Raw genomic sequence first — 17,412 nt, forward strand, 5'->3', positions numbered from 1 at the left:
CCTAGCTGCTAGCTGACAAACTGGGCCTGATCAGGCAGTGGTTTGGGTCCATGTGAGAGAATGAGGTATTTATAAGGCTCCAGATGGGAAGAGGGAATTTGTGGAAACAAACAGAAGCTTGGAAAGTGAGGTTGTGTGTATGGTGCTGCACAAGCCTATCACTGCCATGCTTCAGCAAGAAGGGAGTCTCCCCAGGTACCTGCCTTAGTCAACAGCTGGGAGATGGTGACCTGCCAGGTGGGAGTAATTGCCAAGGAGTAATTGTGTCGTCCCAGGTGGAGAGTGCTCTGTGCTTCTCCATCTAAACTGCTGTTGCCACGAGTAGTAAAACTTGCTGTGTATCTTGCTTGAGTGACTCGGTCTAATGAATGCAATTTGTTTTGATCCAGGATAAAAGTTGTCCTTATTTTTGTATTGCTTGCGCATTAAAATAGTGTGTCGTACAGTGCCTGTGTCTTGAATGACAGCTGCTGAAGGAACTCGGTTCTGCATCTGTAAACCAGGCTTCCTTTCTCTTGTCTCCTTAATAAGACTTTTTCCATTCTGAACTAGGTTTTAGGTTGTTTTTTTTGTTTGTTTGTTTTAAGTATCTAAACACACTTGATATAAGAGCGTAGATCCTATAACCTTCTGAGTATGTACTATCATCATGCAGTGACTGTGCTCTGGTAACCTGAATTTCCAGGTATAATACACACTGAAATGCTCGTTGGGACTTTTTGCATGAGAAAGTTGAGCATTTGCTATAATTTTTGATGCATTAAACCTTTAATAAAATGTTTTTTCTTTCTACGACTTTGTATTTGACCTTATTAGTCTTCTAACGAAATAGTATGGAATTATAGAAACTATAGCAGGAAAAAAAACAACCATTTGGTGGAGATCATAAAAGGCTGCAGCTTTAACAATGTGACTAAGCAGCTGCTCAGCAGTTCACATGTGAATGGTGCTGAAGACAAAAGGTTAAGCAAATATCTATATTTTGGTTATACAGGAACATAAGGGATTTGCAGGACAGACTGTAAATAATCCGTTTACTCATTTTAGCTGCAAAAAATATTTAATTCTGGGAAATAGATTTCATACTATTTTCTTTGTTAAAATGGAACGTGAAAGAAAAACTGGTATGCAACTAACATTTCTAAGGAGCTAGTTCTCTACTATTCCCCTGTAATAAAAATTTCAGGTCTAAATATAGCTGGGAGCTTTTCTCTTTTCCATGACAACAAGGTCTTTATTTGAGAAGCTACAGTGTTTTAAAGGAGAAGTCTCAGTTCCTTTGGGACTTGCTTCCAAAAAGGATAAGTTGCATAGAATGTAATGGAAATATACTAATTATGGGGGTGTGAGAATGTGATGTTTCTAAAATATTTAGCCTAAGATTTAAGAGAAATGTGGTAGGCTTGTCTATCTGTTACTGGTTTTTTCCAGATCATACAGTCATGTATGTTGGAAAAGACCTCAAAGGTCATTGAGTCCAACCACTGTAGGTGCTATAGAACCATCAGCTGGTCACTTGTGGCTGCTTCATTGCTTTTGTAACCAGGTCATTTTGATCTATAAAACTGTCTTGACAAAAGGGTTGTTTCTAGGCTTGACTTTAACACTAGTTGTTTTGGATTATTTTGAATTACAGTCACAAAGTTATTTTACCTGGTAGTGAGTTTTTAGTGGGTGTTCAACATAATATTGTACCTCAGTCAAACCAAGGGTAGGGTTATGATGATTTGTATTTTTCTATGAAATTTTGGTCTCTACTGCAAAATTCAGTCTACTGATTGGATTGAGTGTTTCTCAGTAGTGTTGTTTGTTCCATTTTGGAGTAAGGACTCAGATAAAAATGTTAATCTTAATTCTGTTTACGTTTTGGACAGCCACTCAAATTGTAAAACTAATCTTTTTACATTGGCATGTTTCTTTGAATTATGTTCATACGTTTGAAAGAAAGTGATGTTTGCCTTGTGTTTTATAACCAGTGACTTTTCTATTTGGACACAGTGCAATTAATTGTGGCAAAAGCTGAAGTTATCTGCCAACACTTACAGAACTGGTACTTATAACAAAATCTTTTTAGTGCAGGTATTAACCAAATGTGTAAAAGATTATGGTTTTATGATATAGAAGTCGTGCTTCAGAATACCCTATGTTCTGTAATTTTTAAACAATGAAAACTAACAACACTAAACTATGCATCTGTCTTTTTTCCTGTATGGCATTATTTAAAGGTAAACACTGCTCTCTTAATGTAGGTTGTGAGTGCTGCATGTGTGCTTTTGAGAGCAGTAGTGTGAGGAAGCTTACAGTGGAATGGCAGGACGGCCTCATCCTTATGACAGTAACTCCAGTGATCCAGAGAATTGGGATCGGAAATTGCATAATAGACCTCGTAAACTTTGTAAACATTCAAGGTAGGTGCTATGTACAATCTATTGCATCTCAGAACTACAATAAAAAACCATTCTAAAGGCTACTGTATCTGGTTGTGGCAAGTCCTGTCATAAATTTCATAGTTCTTTTGAAAAGGAATGCTACTTAATTCTTTTAAAACATATTACCTAACTGATTTGTCAGTTTCCCTAATTTATCTGTGCTTACGTTTGCTTTATGGTGAGTGAGATCTTTGTCTCTTTTTTTTTTTTTTCCTAAATGTCTTTTGTGTATATCAAGACACATCTAAATATCTGGGGCGCTTAATATGAATGAATTGCTTCCTGTTCATTGTTTTTTAGCCATTTGGTATTCCCTGTTAAGTAGCACATTTAAAATACTTGCAACTTGGTCATGATGATACCTAATGGTTGCTTACATGCAAGTATCATGCTTTATAGCACTTTCTTTGTAAAGCTGTGTGTCTGACCTTGCTTCCACCACCATGAGGATGTTTTCTAAGTGCTTCTAGAAGATATTTTGAAATTAACTAGTGTTTTTCCAGCATATTGTGTTTAAAAAAATATTACTTAAGCCAATTAGTTACCTAGCAAATGTATGTGAAAGAACATGTTGCTGGAAATACATCCAATATAAGCATCCAAAAAAGCGTGCATCTTTTGAGTTCATTGGCCTTTTAGAAACACTGAATATAACATCTGTTAGCTAGCTTAAATTGTTAGTGATGTAAGCTTTCCTACGTTTAAGATGATAGGAATAGAGTGAAGGAGCATGTTCAGTAACAGCAAGTTAATTCACATTTTTATTGTATAGATCCAGGTAAACTGGACTGCAGCATTGCCCAAAGCAGTTTGCAAGCAATTAATGTTGTTGGTTATTTTCCTGTCATTAAATCTTGGATAATTGAGAAATGTCCAAAAGGGTAGGGGAAAAAAAAAAGAATGCACTGGTAATTAAAAGGTTTACAGGGAGACACAGGTAATTATAGGCCTGTTTGTGACCTTACTTCTACAGCAAATAAAGGAATGGTTGCTGCAGAACTGAAGAGGGAGGATCCTGCTGCTGGTCACTATGGGTTTATGGAATATAGCTTTGTACAGCTGATCTTTTTGTTAAGATTAGTGTCTGGTAAGCAGTTGATCTGCCCTCCTTATTTAGGGTCAAGATGGGGCCCAGTATCACCAGATGAACAACATAGGGCATATGAGTGGAGGACTGTTCACTGTCAGGTGCCAGGCTGTAATAGCAAATGAATAATTTGTTGCTGAGTCTAGATCCCATGCTACCTCCTGACTGGTGATCTGGAATAAAACCTAGAGCAGATACTAATGCAGATGATGAATGATGGAGGAAGTATTAAATAATGAAAAGGACTCATTAACAGCGTGCAATCTGACTGGTTTGATAAAATGGAAGCAAATGAACCATGCGTTTCTGATATTGCTAAATGCCAAATTAAACACTTAGGATCAAAGAATGTTGGTCAGTTTTGTGGATTGAATAAACTCTGTCATTGGCAGTTCAGACATTGAGAAGCACTGTCTCAGTGGGTAGTTACTTGAACAGAAGCCTCTAGTAACGTCATACGATCAAAAGGGCTAATGCACCTCTTGGACACATGGTGAAGTTACTGGGAGCCAGGTATCAGCAGTTCAGGGAAGCTTTTGATTAAAGTGGATTCTGAAGACAGAAGATCTAAGTATCTTGTGAGACAGGGAACAGTCAAAGGTTAAGTGATGGCAACTTGAGCAGTCTGCAGAGATCCTTGCAGAAACAGTAATACAATGGTGAGTCTTAGGAAGCAAATTCATAATAAAATGTAGCAGCTGGAAGCTGAAGCTAGGTAAATCCAGAACACAGAAACAATACGCATCTTTCCATCTGTGGCCTGATGTGGATTATCTATATTTTGGGGACATGTTTAAATAAAAAAACCATGCAGCTTTCTGAAAAGATTATTTGATGCAGACAGGAGTTAATTAGAGGAAAGCTGTGACTTATGCCTTTCAGAAAAGCTGCTGTTGATCACTTCATAAAATCTGAACTCAGGGCATACCCATCAGAAATAACTGCAGTTAAGTTGAACACACTTCTGGCAAAACATAGTCCATCTTTCCAGTAAAATGTTGAGCAGCCAACATATTATGGAAGTTCTAGTATGGATGGTAGGGACAGAGTGTTTAAAGTAACACTTCTGTTACAAATAACGCAGAATCGTTTTGGAAAGCTTTGTGAATGAAAATCCAGCTTATAGTTTGAGGTTGTTACGGAGTAAGGAATACATTAAGGAGAAATATTCTGTTACCTTTTTCATTTGAGCTACTTGATTTCTTCAGCAAATCAAGTTATTGGAAAATAGTGTACTTTATTCAAAAGCCTAAACCAAATGATTTGATTTGAAGTGGCTGAATATTGACATATTATCATAATTTCTGACTTAATGGATGCTTTTTCTCAAGAGAAGTCCATGCAGAATGCAGCATAAGGGAAAAATGCTTTTGAAAACAAATTTAAAGGTAGAACTCGAACAGAGATGCTTCATTAAAAGGTTTGAGTACTGCAGTCTTATTTGTCTTGCATTTTCAAAACAATTCTTATTATATTAAGGAAAAAATACTTCAGGTTTTAAAAATGAAAATGTGAAGTAAGAACTTTGTAAGAAATCTCAACAAGGGAGTAATACTTCAGATGCTTAGCTTGTCACTTCTTGAAGCTTTGGAGTGTTCAATCCACCAGCCGTAATGTTCTTAAAATAGCTTAAATAATTGTCTGGACTCACAGAAACCATCCAGGACTGTGAGCCATCCTTCTGCATGTGAGGCTTATGCAGCGGCAAGGAGAGCTGTTGACCCCTGCTCCCTTCACAATGCCATCTGCTTAAGGCAAAGGGCTTGTGGCAAAGCTGTCAGGGGGATGCCCATATTAAACAGGTTAACATGTCTATTTTATTTTAGTTTATCAGCCCCAACTTTTGAAACCTCTGTCAAGCTGTAGCATTGTTTTCTCTCCTCCTTTTTCTTTCTTGTTCTGAGATGGGTGGTGAAGCAGAAGACAAGGACCAAAAATATAATGATGCAAGCGATCCCTGGAATAAATTGAAGGATCCCGACAGGGTGGAATTATATGGTGTTGAAACTGTCTGTAACTAGTAACAATACAGTCTTGTTTGTCCAAGCTATTATGGAAACCTTGGAGATAATTTTTATTCAAGTACCTGAATAAGATGGAAGAAAACTTTTGGGAATCAAATATTGACGGAACAGTGGCTAAGATTCAAGTAAATAGTCATTCATGTTTTCATTGATAAGTATTGCTGCTCTGTGTTTAGTATTAATTGTGCATTGGTTGCTAGCTTGCCACATTGCTTATTAGCTTCCGTAGTGCTTTAGTTGTTGGAAGATTTTAATTTTAATTCTGTCACACTAAGTGCTTTGTCTAGAGTTGGGCTGGAAAATCTGTCTGAAACTTGCTTCTTTCTTAATATTTGTTCTGGATTTCTCTCTGCTGCTCTTTTAGACTCATTTGACAGTCCCACATTTGTTTGCTCTGTTTAGATAGTATTAGATTTGAAGTCCTCTCTGGCCTACTACATTAATGAACAAAATGTGGCTGTACCATGATTCTGTTTTCATGACTCCTGAATCTTTAAAAATCATGAGGTTTGAAAAATTTTCCATAGATGACAAATTATTGTGCAGATGCTGAATGCTGAGAATTTTTTCAGCTAATATTTTTGCATGCTGGGGAGGATGTACTCATGGGTTCTGAATGAAAATGCCACTTGCCTCAGCATTTTGTAAGTACATGAAGCATTCCAAAAGGCTCCTTTTATCATTCTTGGAATTATATCAGAATGTATAATCTGTTTTCTGCTGCAGGACGAGTTTCTATCCTTGTAAATAGGGTTTCTGCCATTGAGCAATTTATAGGATGGGGCAGGCCTACACAATGCATGCCACTAATACAATTGAGCCTGTGAATGAATCAGGCCTAAGTCATAGCCTATGAAAAAGTTACCCTGTGTCATCTACTTTGTTACCTGCAGGCATGCCTGCTTTTAATTGCAGCCTGACATTGACAGATCAAGACCTTAATCTGGCATCTTGGTGGATATAAAGGCCTCAGAAGAACTGGGATAAACTGGGAAGAGATGCTCTTGAAATCTAGAAAAATGGATGGCACTTGATTGTTTTCAAAAACCTATCAGATTAATAATGTTTTGTAAGGCCCCTAAGACAGTGGTCTTAAACAGCTTTTTTTTCCTTCCCTTTTGAATTTCTTCATTTCTGAAAAGGCAGCTTGTAAATATTTTTGGAAAATCGACAACAACAAAAAGTGACAACCTTAGTGTCTTCTTTGCAAGACAGACCTTTCAGATTCCTTTTGAATCTCTCCAGCATACAAATGGCCACCAAATATCATCTGATATTTTTTTGTAGAGGACTTTAGAATCATGCAAATCTCCTCAGACTTGTTATTAAGATACAAAATAGTGTAGAGGTTAAACTGTTATGTTCATGTACATTCCCAGAATTTTTAGGGGAATTTTCTTCTACATTGCTCCTTTCATTGCTCCTTCTTCTGCTCATTTCTGCTCTGAGAGTAGAAACTGTAATGGCTCTGTACGTGTTCAGTAGGTGGTTGGACCCAATTCTTTTTGAATATAAACTTCTGAAGCTAATTTTTAATAGATGGATATGCATCCTAGCCCCAAGGAAAAATATTATGCTTCTGATATTCTTAAAGATAAGAAAAAATTTAAAACTATGAAAAAATTCCTATATAAAATATTATATGTTCCTTTTTGAATATGGAGGAGGCATTGCTGTATAAATAGAAGCAACAAGTACTGTTGTATAGAGGTCATGTGTTGGGGTAGTTTGACAGAAGACATGAGGTATGGTTGTACATCTATCTAAAGGTTAATTCCTTGCTGTTGAAAAATCCCTTTGGCAACTGAACACACATGAAGCTGTCTGTTTCCTTCCTGAAAAGGAACTGAATTACTAAGAAATATATTGCTCATGGTTGAGCGGGCCTGCTGAAAAGCATCTAAGAATTTTTGAGTAGGAAATGTGTTTGCAGAGCTGCTGTGTTGTGCTGAGGGAAGATCCTGGAGCACTCCCCTGTAGAAGCGGAGAGTTCTTTCCGTGGGCTGGCTGGTCAGAGACTGAGCCTTGGGTTAAGCACGGCTGCTGCTCCCTGCTTCTGTGTGTCTAAAGGGGTGGGAAATGTCTGTGAGAGGACTTTCGTAGCATGCTTTCTGGATGGCTGCTTGTAGCCACGTCTTTTGTGAATTATTTTGAAAGACATTACTTATAAGACTGGCCATTCTGCCTCTGGAGGGTGGTTGTGTAAACCCTCAGGAAATCCTAAAAGCAGGAGGAAATTCACTGGCTCAGATAATTGAAATTGCACAAGCAGAAATTTTGCCTGCTAGATCTAAAGAACTGACTCTTCAGGTGGGAGTGCCGATGCTGTCTTGCCCTTCTAGTCACAAGTCTCATTTTTCTTACTGACTTCCTCTTTCCAACATCAGTCTTATGCTGAAATCCCCCTTGTGCCTTCAACTTTCATATTTTTGTTTCCCTGCTACTGCAAATCCCATCTGGATTTTTTTTTTTTTATTAGGAGACTTGCTTTTAAGCTATTCTGCCAGTGCATGGTGAGTCCTTAAATCAGCCTACAGCCATTTAACAAGACTCATTCTAAAATGCTGTAGCATAATGTTTACTTATCCCTCCCCAAAGAAAAAACCTCTAATATACATGTCAGGATAAAATTTTCTCATGTGCTTTGCTTCCTTCTGCATTCAGTGGTCTCATTCTGTTGCCAGGCATTGGATGATCTATTGATGCAAAGATGTGCTGTATCAGGAGTTGATGCGCTGGTTTCAGATCAGCAAACACACTGATTGCTATAATTGTGTGCTAATATTTAGGTTGTCAAAAAGCACAGTCATTTTTCTTACCATAAACTTGCTGTGACAGACGTTTACAGTTTAAAAAAAAAAAAAAAAAAAAATTGAGAAGAAAATGCAGCCTCCAGAAGCTATTGCTTTATCTGCTGATGAGCTCAGTGAAAGGTGAATTAATTTTAAGTGTTAACCCAGACAGACTTTACAGGAACAAATTCAGTGTCTCTGAAACTCACACGAATTTGTGTATTTTGAATGATCATGACCACAAATGGGATGTGTACCAAGAGAAAGTTAGCAGTAACCTTTTCAGATGTGGTGTTTGTGTGCTGAAGCCCGACAAGCTGGCAGGACTAGAAATAGCTTCGCAGATGGTACTTGGCGTGGCACCGAGCAGCTCTCCTCTCGTGCGCTCCTCGCCCTGCCTGTCAGTCGCGTCACCCAATGGCTGCTTGGAGCAGGGGAATGGCAAGGCTGAATTCAGCTCACAGGAGGCTGCGAGGTCAGACGTCAGGACTGCACTACGCATGGCTGAGTCAGTGACTGGGAGGAATTGAAGTGGATTAATACCTAGAGGGGCTCACGTCTTTCAATGCCTAATGGACTGCCTAGCTGCAACCTCTTGTCCTTGAGGGGAAGATGATGGAGGAAAAGTAAGGCTTGCTGGTGGTGTGATCAACTGCTGAAGAGACGATGGCAATATCAAATATGCTGAACTTAACAAGTAATGCCAAAGGATGCTGATCTGGCTTTCAAAGCTGCTTTCTTGGAAGGAACACAATTCCTTTGTGCTCTGATTTCAAGATTATTTCCATGCTTTTGTGTTTCCTCCCTGATAGATACCAGAGGAAGGTGCGTATCTGTTAACAGGCATAATTTGTGGGTAATATTCAGGACCAGAACGAGTAACAAGGAAAGCACTGTCCTTTGTGTGTACCGGTCAATTTACATATCTGCTGACAAAGAACAGGCTTCAGGGGGAGGAAGAGGGGCATAAGCATTGTTGTTGTGTAAGTCATAGTCATAGGAGCAGAACAGATTTTTTTTTTTTTTTTTTTCTCTAAAACCTAATAGAAATATTGCTGGAAGTTGGTCTATATAAAGCTCTATATCCACCTTCTGCAAATGTTGATTATGTGAATCATCCTAGGAAAAGATCCTAAGTTTATATGTGAAGAGTTAGTTAATACAAGTTCTAGAAGATAAAGGGAGGGAACAAAAGGCTGAAAATCTTAGTTAATATTCAATTGCTGCATCCTTTATGCTTATATACAGTTTTATGCTATTTTTTATGGTTGCTTTTTTATGGCTTTTATATCAGTTTGCCACCATAATTCTGTGGACAAGGTGTGTTTATTGGCAGTGTTCAGTGGGATGCACACAAACTTTTTGTATTGGAATAAATGCTAATTGTTTTGGCAGTAGAATTAATCCAGTTTAATCACTTCTTTTAATCATTAGTAATATATTCAGAGCAATATGTTATGTATAAAGACAAACTGAAGCTCTCTGTCCACAGATAACTCCAAAGCATCATTAAATCATAAATTGAAGAGCTTTCACATTTTTTTTAGAAAAAGCTCTTCTGTTGCTGCGCAAATAGAAAGCATACTAGTATGACAAATGTACCATTTTGATGGTACTCTCCTCCTTCATATTAAATAGGTTTCTTTAAATAAACCCTTTTGCTTATTTGGTTTTCTTTGTGAGATAGCTGCTTTTAAATAAAATGGCCCTTTCTTTTTACAAAGGCAGAGCTTCCTTTATCAGTGACTGAGGAGGGAAATAAATTCACTTACTGACCTAAGGTTCTTGAATAGTTGTAATGCTACTCTCCCAGGTTTCCTTTGGAGCCAGGAAAAGTAATATGTTGAATTTGTGAAAGTTGTCTAAATGCGTAGATATTCATATGGCTGGTTTCTTTCCAGTCAGAAGGCAATTGACAAAGGAAGATAGTCTTAACCTTTCCTTTATAAACTTCAGTGGACTAGGTAGTTTGCGTAATGATTTTTTTTCCAGCTTAGTGAATGAGGAAATGAGGCTGTTGATTTACTTTTTTTTTTTTTTTCTTACTGTTTTAAATGAAATGCAATGTTGTTAAGCACCCAGGAGAAAATTTTTGTACCTCCATCCCTGCCTGCAGCTTCCCCGGTGCAGTGCACAGCTGTTAGTCATGAGCTGGGAAATTAATTGAAAGATCCAAATTGCCAGTATTTATTTTTAGAGAGAAAGAGAGATCTGAGACTATAATGACTTTCTCAGAGGCTTGAAGTAATGTGCTGTGCCCTTGACTGTTGTAGGCTGAAATTACAGATTAATAGTGTGACAGCCAGGTGCTGCATAAGACCAGGGGCTTCCTGGCACTTCTATTGGTGGTTCACTGGTGTTGTATCTAGTCTGTGTAGTGCAGCTATGAACCACGGTATTTAACTAACCATTTGCCTGGTCTTGTGAGTAGAGCTGCTCTGCTTTTGTTGGTGGCTCTCATCACCAAGGGGAGCTGTGCTGACACAATGCAGCTCCCTTGTGAACACCCCTTTGGCTTGCCTGTAGGCAACAGGTTTGTAGTGAAAGCCTGATTTTCAATGAAGGTTTGGACTTCTAGAAAATGCACAGGCAAGTCTTGGTTAGCAGCTTCAGAAATCCATGTTTTAAAACTATGGAGAGACAGCAAATTCTTTGGTCTAACTTAACGAATGAAATAACTCAGAACAAGTTTTGCATCACTGGAGTGAAGCAAAGAGTTTGCGTTTCACTGTGGAAACAGCCTCCTGTTCCCAGTGGCTTTGCTCGGAAGATGGGGGGAGACGATATTGCTAAAATGCCCTTCTATTGGGGGGGGAAAAAAATTGGTAGCTTTGATGTCTTTTTTTTTTTTTTTTTTAAATGCTTGCAACTTCTAAAGCCTCTTCATAGTAAAATATAAGTCACAGGTTGTCCTTCCTATGTATTGGGCAAAGACGTAGCTCCTTTTTCAGCCTGATACAATTGCTCAGTGACAGGGTTCTCCAAGTCCAAATATCATAGATTAAAGCCAGTAAGTGTCTCTTCCGCTATGCTAGGTCCCACACCTTCCTTTATATTCTCCTTGCTCAGATTTAAACTCAGTTTAGTTGCCTCATTTACTGTAGAGCAAAGTTGTACTTCAGTGATAGTATTTATCTGCCTGCAAGTAGAACTTCAAATTTTTGTCACAAGTGTCTCCAGTGGATCAAAGAAATGCGTTTAATTCTTCCTGCGTACTGTGATTCAACAGTGATGAGATTTAAGACTGACATTGAAAATGGCTGTTATTAAGATGAGTGGAGGGAGATTCATGGTTCAGTGCTGTCTCAAGCCAGACTGCTTGAATCTCAAAAGCCTTGCATTCTGCATGGCGTTCTCCTGGCTAGCAGGTGATGTGCTAGCTCACAGTCAGCACTAACCTGTACGTTAAAGGGAGACACGGGCAGCATAGAAGGCGTGTCCAGCTGCATCTCAAAAACTCTTCTTCAACACTCTTTGCTACTCTGCCAGGCTCAGAAATGACTGGGTAGGTGAGAGGGTCCTGCCCTCCTGGCTCACAGCCTCTGCCGCGGAGCTGGGGGCAGCAGCAGGTGCTGTGTCCAGGCTTGTGCCAGGCTTAGCACGGGGCTGTGGCTGACAGTGGCCACCAGCTTAGTCCCTCGCACAAGCATGGAAGAAGCGTGAGGCCGACTGAGTCAGTGCCACTTCCTGCAGCACCTGTTTTTCGTAGCTCCTGCCAAGAGATTATTAACCTGGGCTTATCCCACTGCAACGTGCACTCTGAATCACCAATTTGAGGGGAATGTGTCTTCACATATTTTTCTGGATTAAGAAACACATTCCAATTGTCATCGCTGTTAAAGGGTGCTTCATGTCAGCTCTGACAAAATGCATGATAGGTTTACCTGTCCTTACAGCGGTTTGGTTTCGTTTTCTAGCATGTGTCCCTTAAAGAAACTAGAGCTCTTCAGCTGCAGAGAAACAGAGGCATGCACTTAGATGCTATAAAATCTGGCACCTGCAAAACTCAGGTTCCTCACAGCATGGTCAAAAATACTGGGACTAGGATCAAAATGCACTGTTACAAAAGGCTCTGTCAGGGTTTGCTGAGATATTCTCCGCAGTACTGCTGGGTGCAAGTGTGGTAGCTGGTTTGTATCTGCACAACGTGCTCTGACCCCATAGGTGTAGGTGAGATGGAATTTTCCTAAGTGCGTGACTATTTCTTTTGAAGTTTAGCTGTAGTGTAATTATTAATTAATCATATATAAACAGCATTCAGACTTTGGGTTCATGTTACGTTTTAATTATAAGCTACAGTCCTCCATTTCTGATGCTTTGGAGTCGTATTTCATACCTATTTAAATGGTTAGCTTCTGTATGCTTTAGTAAATATGAAAGAAAGGTGCAAAGATTTTCCTGAATTGTTGATGGTCCTTGAAAGGGAGGTTGGCAGATCTTACCCTTGCAAACTTCTGTACATTTTGTTTTCATAATACAGAATTTAAAGGAACAAAACAAGTAAGGAAATGGATTAGCTGTGCTGAAATACATCTTCATATACTCAAAATAGTGTTGGAAGTCCTGTGAAAAATACTATTTTAATTTAATGAAAATGTTTGGATTTTAATCCTTAGACTGTAAAATCTGAACACTTCCAGCCATGAGCAAGTCTTGCAGTTGTTTTGCCTTATTCAATAGACCTTTGGCTGACTTCTCATCTTAAAGATGCATGTCTTAGTGCAGCATATTTTAAGCTTGGCAGGAAACAGTATTGCAGTACATTCTGTCTGCACCAAACTTGCTTTATCAAGCTCTTTCCCTCAATTGGTGTGGGGGGAAACTTGTGTTCCTTAGCTGAGAGGTATATTTCTTATTCATTGCATTGTGTTAATACTCATTTTGGGCCATTTTTAGCACCAGTGTAAAATGAAGATCTGTTACAGGTTTTTTGTTCTCATTTATGTTCTTCCTCTTATCAGTCACTGAAACACAAAGCTGAAATATGTTGAGTTAGATGCTTACTTTTTGGACTAGTCCTGTGTGGTGATTTTTTTTTTTTTGTGTGTGGGGGGGGTTTTTTTGGTTTTTTTTTGGTCACTACTTCAAAGCAACTTTAGAAACAAAATTATTCTATTAAAAGTAGAATATTCTGCTCAGCTTGCTTGTTCATACTTGTAAAAATTTCTTCTTAGCTAGGGCCTTATTCTTACCTCTTCATGTTCTTGAATGCTACAGCATTCCTAGCAATCATGTTTAAGGTCTTTTGGTAAATGGTGTGATTCACAGGTTGCAGGCAAGTGGAACACTGAGGATCCTGTGGGAAATGATGCCTGTCTTTGCCTGTCAGATCTTGTAGCTGCCTGCATTTCTGTCTCAGTTGCCCAGTACTGGAGGTTTTGGGAAAGTTTCTCTCAGTTAAGCATATGCCCCATAAATGAGGAACATTGTCACGTCTGTGCTTGAAAGGCAGATAGCGAAGGAAGTGATTTAGGAATTCTGATGGGGTACAAAGACACAGATGTGTCTGTGCTCTGCTGATAGGAAATCGTATTTAAGAGTACAAACGAAAGGCATATGTAAAATTCAGCAATAGCTTTTGCAAAATGCTATTCAATTTTTAGGTAGTTTCTGAGAGTAGTGAACCTTGAAACTGAGAGGTTTTATTGATAGGTTTAATTAATTACAAAATAGAATCAGTATCTTAATATAGGGAATGTAACATAAGATGTTTTTGTTTGTTTTGAGACTGTGAAAAAGTTAAACCATTAAATTAAAATCTGCTAGTTTAAAAAAAAATGTCCTGCTTGTTACTGACAGTGCTGTAGGTCTTAGCTTTAACAATGTAATTTGTATGTTTGCTGTATTAGTTGTGATCACTTGTTACTGCTCCTTCAAAGAGTAACTGAAAATTCAAAAAAAGAATGCACAGAAACTCCTGGCTGGTAAACTTCTGGCTGGTGTGTCTTGACGTATTAACTAGTTAAAGGCTGATCTACTTTAAAAAGGGCAAGTTGCAATGGGAGGAAAAAAGCTAACTCAATACTAAGAGCCTGTGCTCTGAGAAATGTTTTCCAAACCAGGTTTTATTGAAAAAAATGACCCCTAACTTTTGATTTCATTGTTTGATTAGAGCACTTAATTTTGGCTCTTATTTTTAAATAAAATAATTCAGTTGTGTTTGAGTAACCTGTTCTGGAAGGGATTTTTGTGATTGCAGGTTTGCAGGTAGTCTCATCTGATCAAGCAGCATCTCTTCGTAGGTCATGGAGCAATAACCAGCTAATTCTTGCTGTTGTCGTGATGTTCCAGACCATTGTTTACATTTGCAAATGTCAATATGAGTACAGCAAAGAAAGAAAATGGATGTGAATAATATTAATCTTCACAATTTACACTCTATGTACATGTTCTGGATGCCTTTAAAATTTAAATGTAAAATGTTTCTGAAACTTTGAAATGCTGAACATTTTTCTTCTGTTTTCAGCACCTCATCTCGTGTTGCTAAAGGAATAGACTGTACAAAAATGAGCCTCCATGGGGCAAGTGGTGGACATGAGAGATCAAGGGACAGACGCAGATCAAGTGACAGATCGCGTGACTCATCCCATGAAAGGACAGAATCTCAGCTCACTCCATGCATCAGGAATGTTACTTCACCAACAAGACAGTACCATTCTGGTGTGTTCAGATCTATAATGTTTCAGGATTATTTTTTTTTTAAGCTTAATTACTATTTTGTTAAAGAAATACAATAAAAAGCATTATTTTTGTTGATGCCACAACATTCAGATTTCTTAGATGTACCGTGGGCTGGCAGTACCATTTTTTGCTAGAACATCATGTAGGAATACATAAAAGTTATGACTGTATTTAATTTGAATCACAAGAATGATCTGATCTAGTTTTCCTAAGAATAGAATAGACTAAATTTCTGGTTTATTTGGTAGGGCTTGACTACATAGAAGTAGAGAGTTTTTTTTAATTAAGTGACAAAACCTGATTTGTTTCTTTAACCTATAGCACTAAACAAAAACTGCAATGCATAGCTCCAATACTATGTTGATTTGCTTTTTCAATACTAGAATGCAAAAATTTTCTTGTCAAGAGTTTGGGGAGACAAGGTGGTTTGATGTGATCTTTGTGAGGTTCAGCAATGTCAACTGCAAGATCCTACCAGCTGGGTTGGGGCAATCCCTGATATCAGTACAGTATGGGTAATGCATTGGTTGAGAGCAGCCCTCTGGAGAAGTTCTTGGGAATACAGGTGGTAAAAAATTGGATGTGAGCTGGCAGTGTGTGCTTGCAGCTCAGAAAACTGATTGTATCCTGGGCTGCCTTAAGATAAGCATGGCTAGCAGGTCGAGGGGTTTCTCCCCTACTACTCCGCCCTTGTGAAGCCCCACCTGGAGTCCTGCATTCAGCTATGGGGCTGCAAGCACAAGAAACATGTGGAGCTGTTAGAGTGGGTCCAGCTGAGAGAGCTGGAATTGTCTAGCCTGGAGAAGAGAAGGTTCCAGGGAGACCTTATTTGCAGTATTTTAATACATAAAGGAAACTTAAAAGAAATACGTGGGGAGACGTTTTGCCAAGGCCCATGGTGACAGGACAAGATGGTAATGACTTGAAGTTGGAAGATTTAGATTGAATATAAGGAAGAATACACACACACACACGAAAACACACTGAGGATGGTGAAGCAGTAAAATAAATTGCCCAGAGAAGTTTCAGATAGCTCATTGTTGGAAGAGTTTGTGGTCAGGTTCAATGGGGCTTTGGGCAACCTGATCAAGTGAAAGATGTCCCTGGCTGTGGCAGGAGGGCTGGACTTTAAATGATCTTCAAAGATCCCTTCCAACCCAAACCATTCTGTCATCACCAAGTAGTAGAAACTTTGTGTTCTCATATCTAGACAGTAGCAATTTTTGATGTCTTCTTTAACTAGAATAGCTTTAACTAAGTTTTTATCTGTTTGGCATGTTATGTCCCTGGAAAGATACAAACTGCATAGTGCTTATGTGAAGTTATAATTCTTGGTTTTTGTTTTTCTCCCACCTTTTCCCCTCTTAAGATCGAGAAAAGGATCACAGTTCATCTCGACCAAGCAGCCCTCGTCCTCAAAAGACTTCACCTAATGGTTCCACTGTTAGCATGGTGAACAGCAGCAGAAACAGTAGCCAGTCAAGTTCAGATGGGAGCTGCAAGGCTGGTGGAGAAATGGTGTTTGTATATGAAAATGGAAAAGAAGGAGCTCGGAATGTAAGAACTTCTGAACGGGTAACACTCATAGTGGACAACACCAGATTTGTTGTGGATCCTTCTATTTTCACTGCACAGCCTAATACAATGTTGGGCAGGTTTGTATCTTTTTTTCCTCTCCTTAATCTCTAACTATAGCTGAGAGTCATTTTGTAGGTGTGTTTTTTAAAGGTACTAAAACTGTTTAAATGGCAGTTGAACTCATTGCTTCAGCTGATCTTCTAACACTTGATACTAGAAATTTGTAAAGGTCTTTAAGTGAAAAAAGAGATGAAAGGTCTCTGCTTGGCGGGGATGTCAGTGGATGTATATTGCCTAGAGACATCATAAGTAAATTAACATTTCATATGAGAATGATATTCATTTCCTTCTGTCTTTCCGGGTATCACTTCTGTATTGAGTCTGCCTCATGCTATCTGTTTTTAAACCTAGTTGTTTCATAAAACAAAGTCATGAACATATAACTTTTTTCAAAAGCAGCAAGGAGGAAAACTTGAAGGTGGTTTTTTATTTTTTTTTAATGGGCTTATCTGCACAGTATTCAAGCTCAACAGATTTATCTTCTGAAATGCTTTTAAGAAAGGGGAATATCAAATGAGTATTCTCGGTATAACATGTCAGAGTCTCTCAGCAAAGAGAACTAATGTTTAAAATGATCAGTAGTTGAATGAAAGTCCACATATTTGTGTCCAATACTTCCTATAGAATCTATGATGAGCTACTTATTAACATGTTTACGTGGGAGAAGATTCTATACTTTACTTGCTTGGATACTGACTGTTTTCACATTATCCAGATGTAGAGAGCAATGCTTACAAACTTGCAGCAAGAAAGACTTGTTT

The 17,412-nt window shown here is 38.5% G+C and overlaps 1 protein-coding gene across 2 annotated transcripts in view; it reads left to right on the forward strand.

The window, feature by feature from the left end:
* The window catches only part of BTBD10 (BTB domain containing 10), a 30,883-nt gene that overhangs the window by 6,211 nt on the left and 7,260 nt on the right, over nucleotides 1–17,412 (forward strand). The window contains exons 2-4 of one of the 2 annotated variants that reach the window (XM_084287809.1): nucleotides 2,250–2,408; nucleotides 14,799–14,992; nucleotides 16,383–16,668. In XM_084287809.1, the coding sequence (XP_084143935.1) occupies nucleotides 2,308–2,408; nucleotides 14,799–14,992; nucleotides 16,383–16,668 (581 nt within the window). In that variant the 5' untranslated portion in view covers nucleotides 2,250–2,307. The remainder of the gene's footprint in view (nucleotides 1–2,249; nucleotides 2,409–14,798; nucleotides 14,993–16,382; nucleotides 16,669–17,412) is intronic. The other variant, XM_084287810.1, reaches the window with a different exon arrangement.

This window comes from Netta rufina (genome assembly GCF_964035555.1).
Source record: "Netta rufina genome assembly, chromosome: 5".
In the NCBI taxonomy this organism is placed as follows: Eukaryota; Metazoa; Chordata; class Aves; order Anseriformes; family Anatidae; genus Netta; species Netta rufina.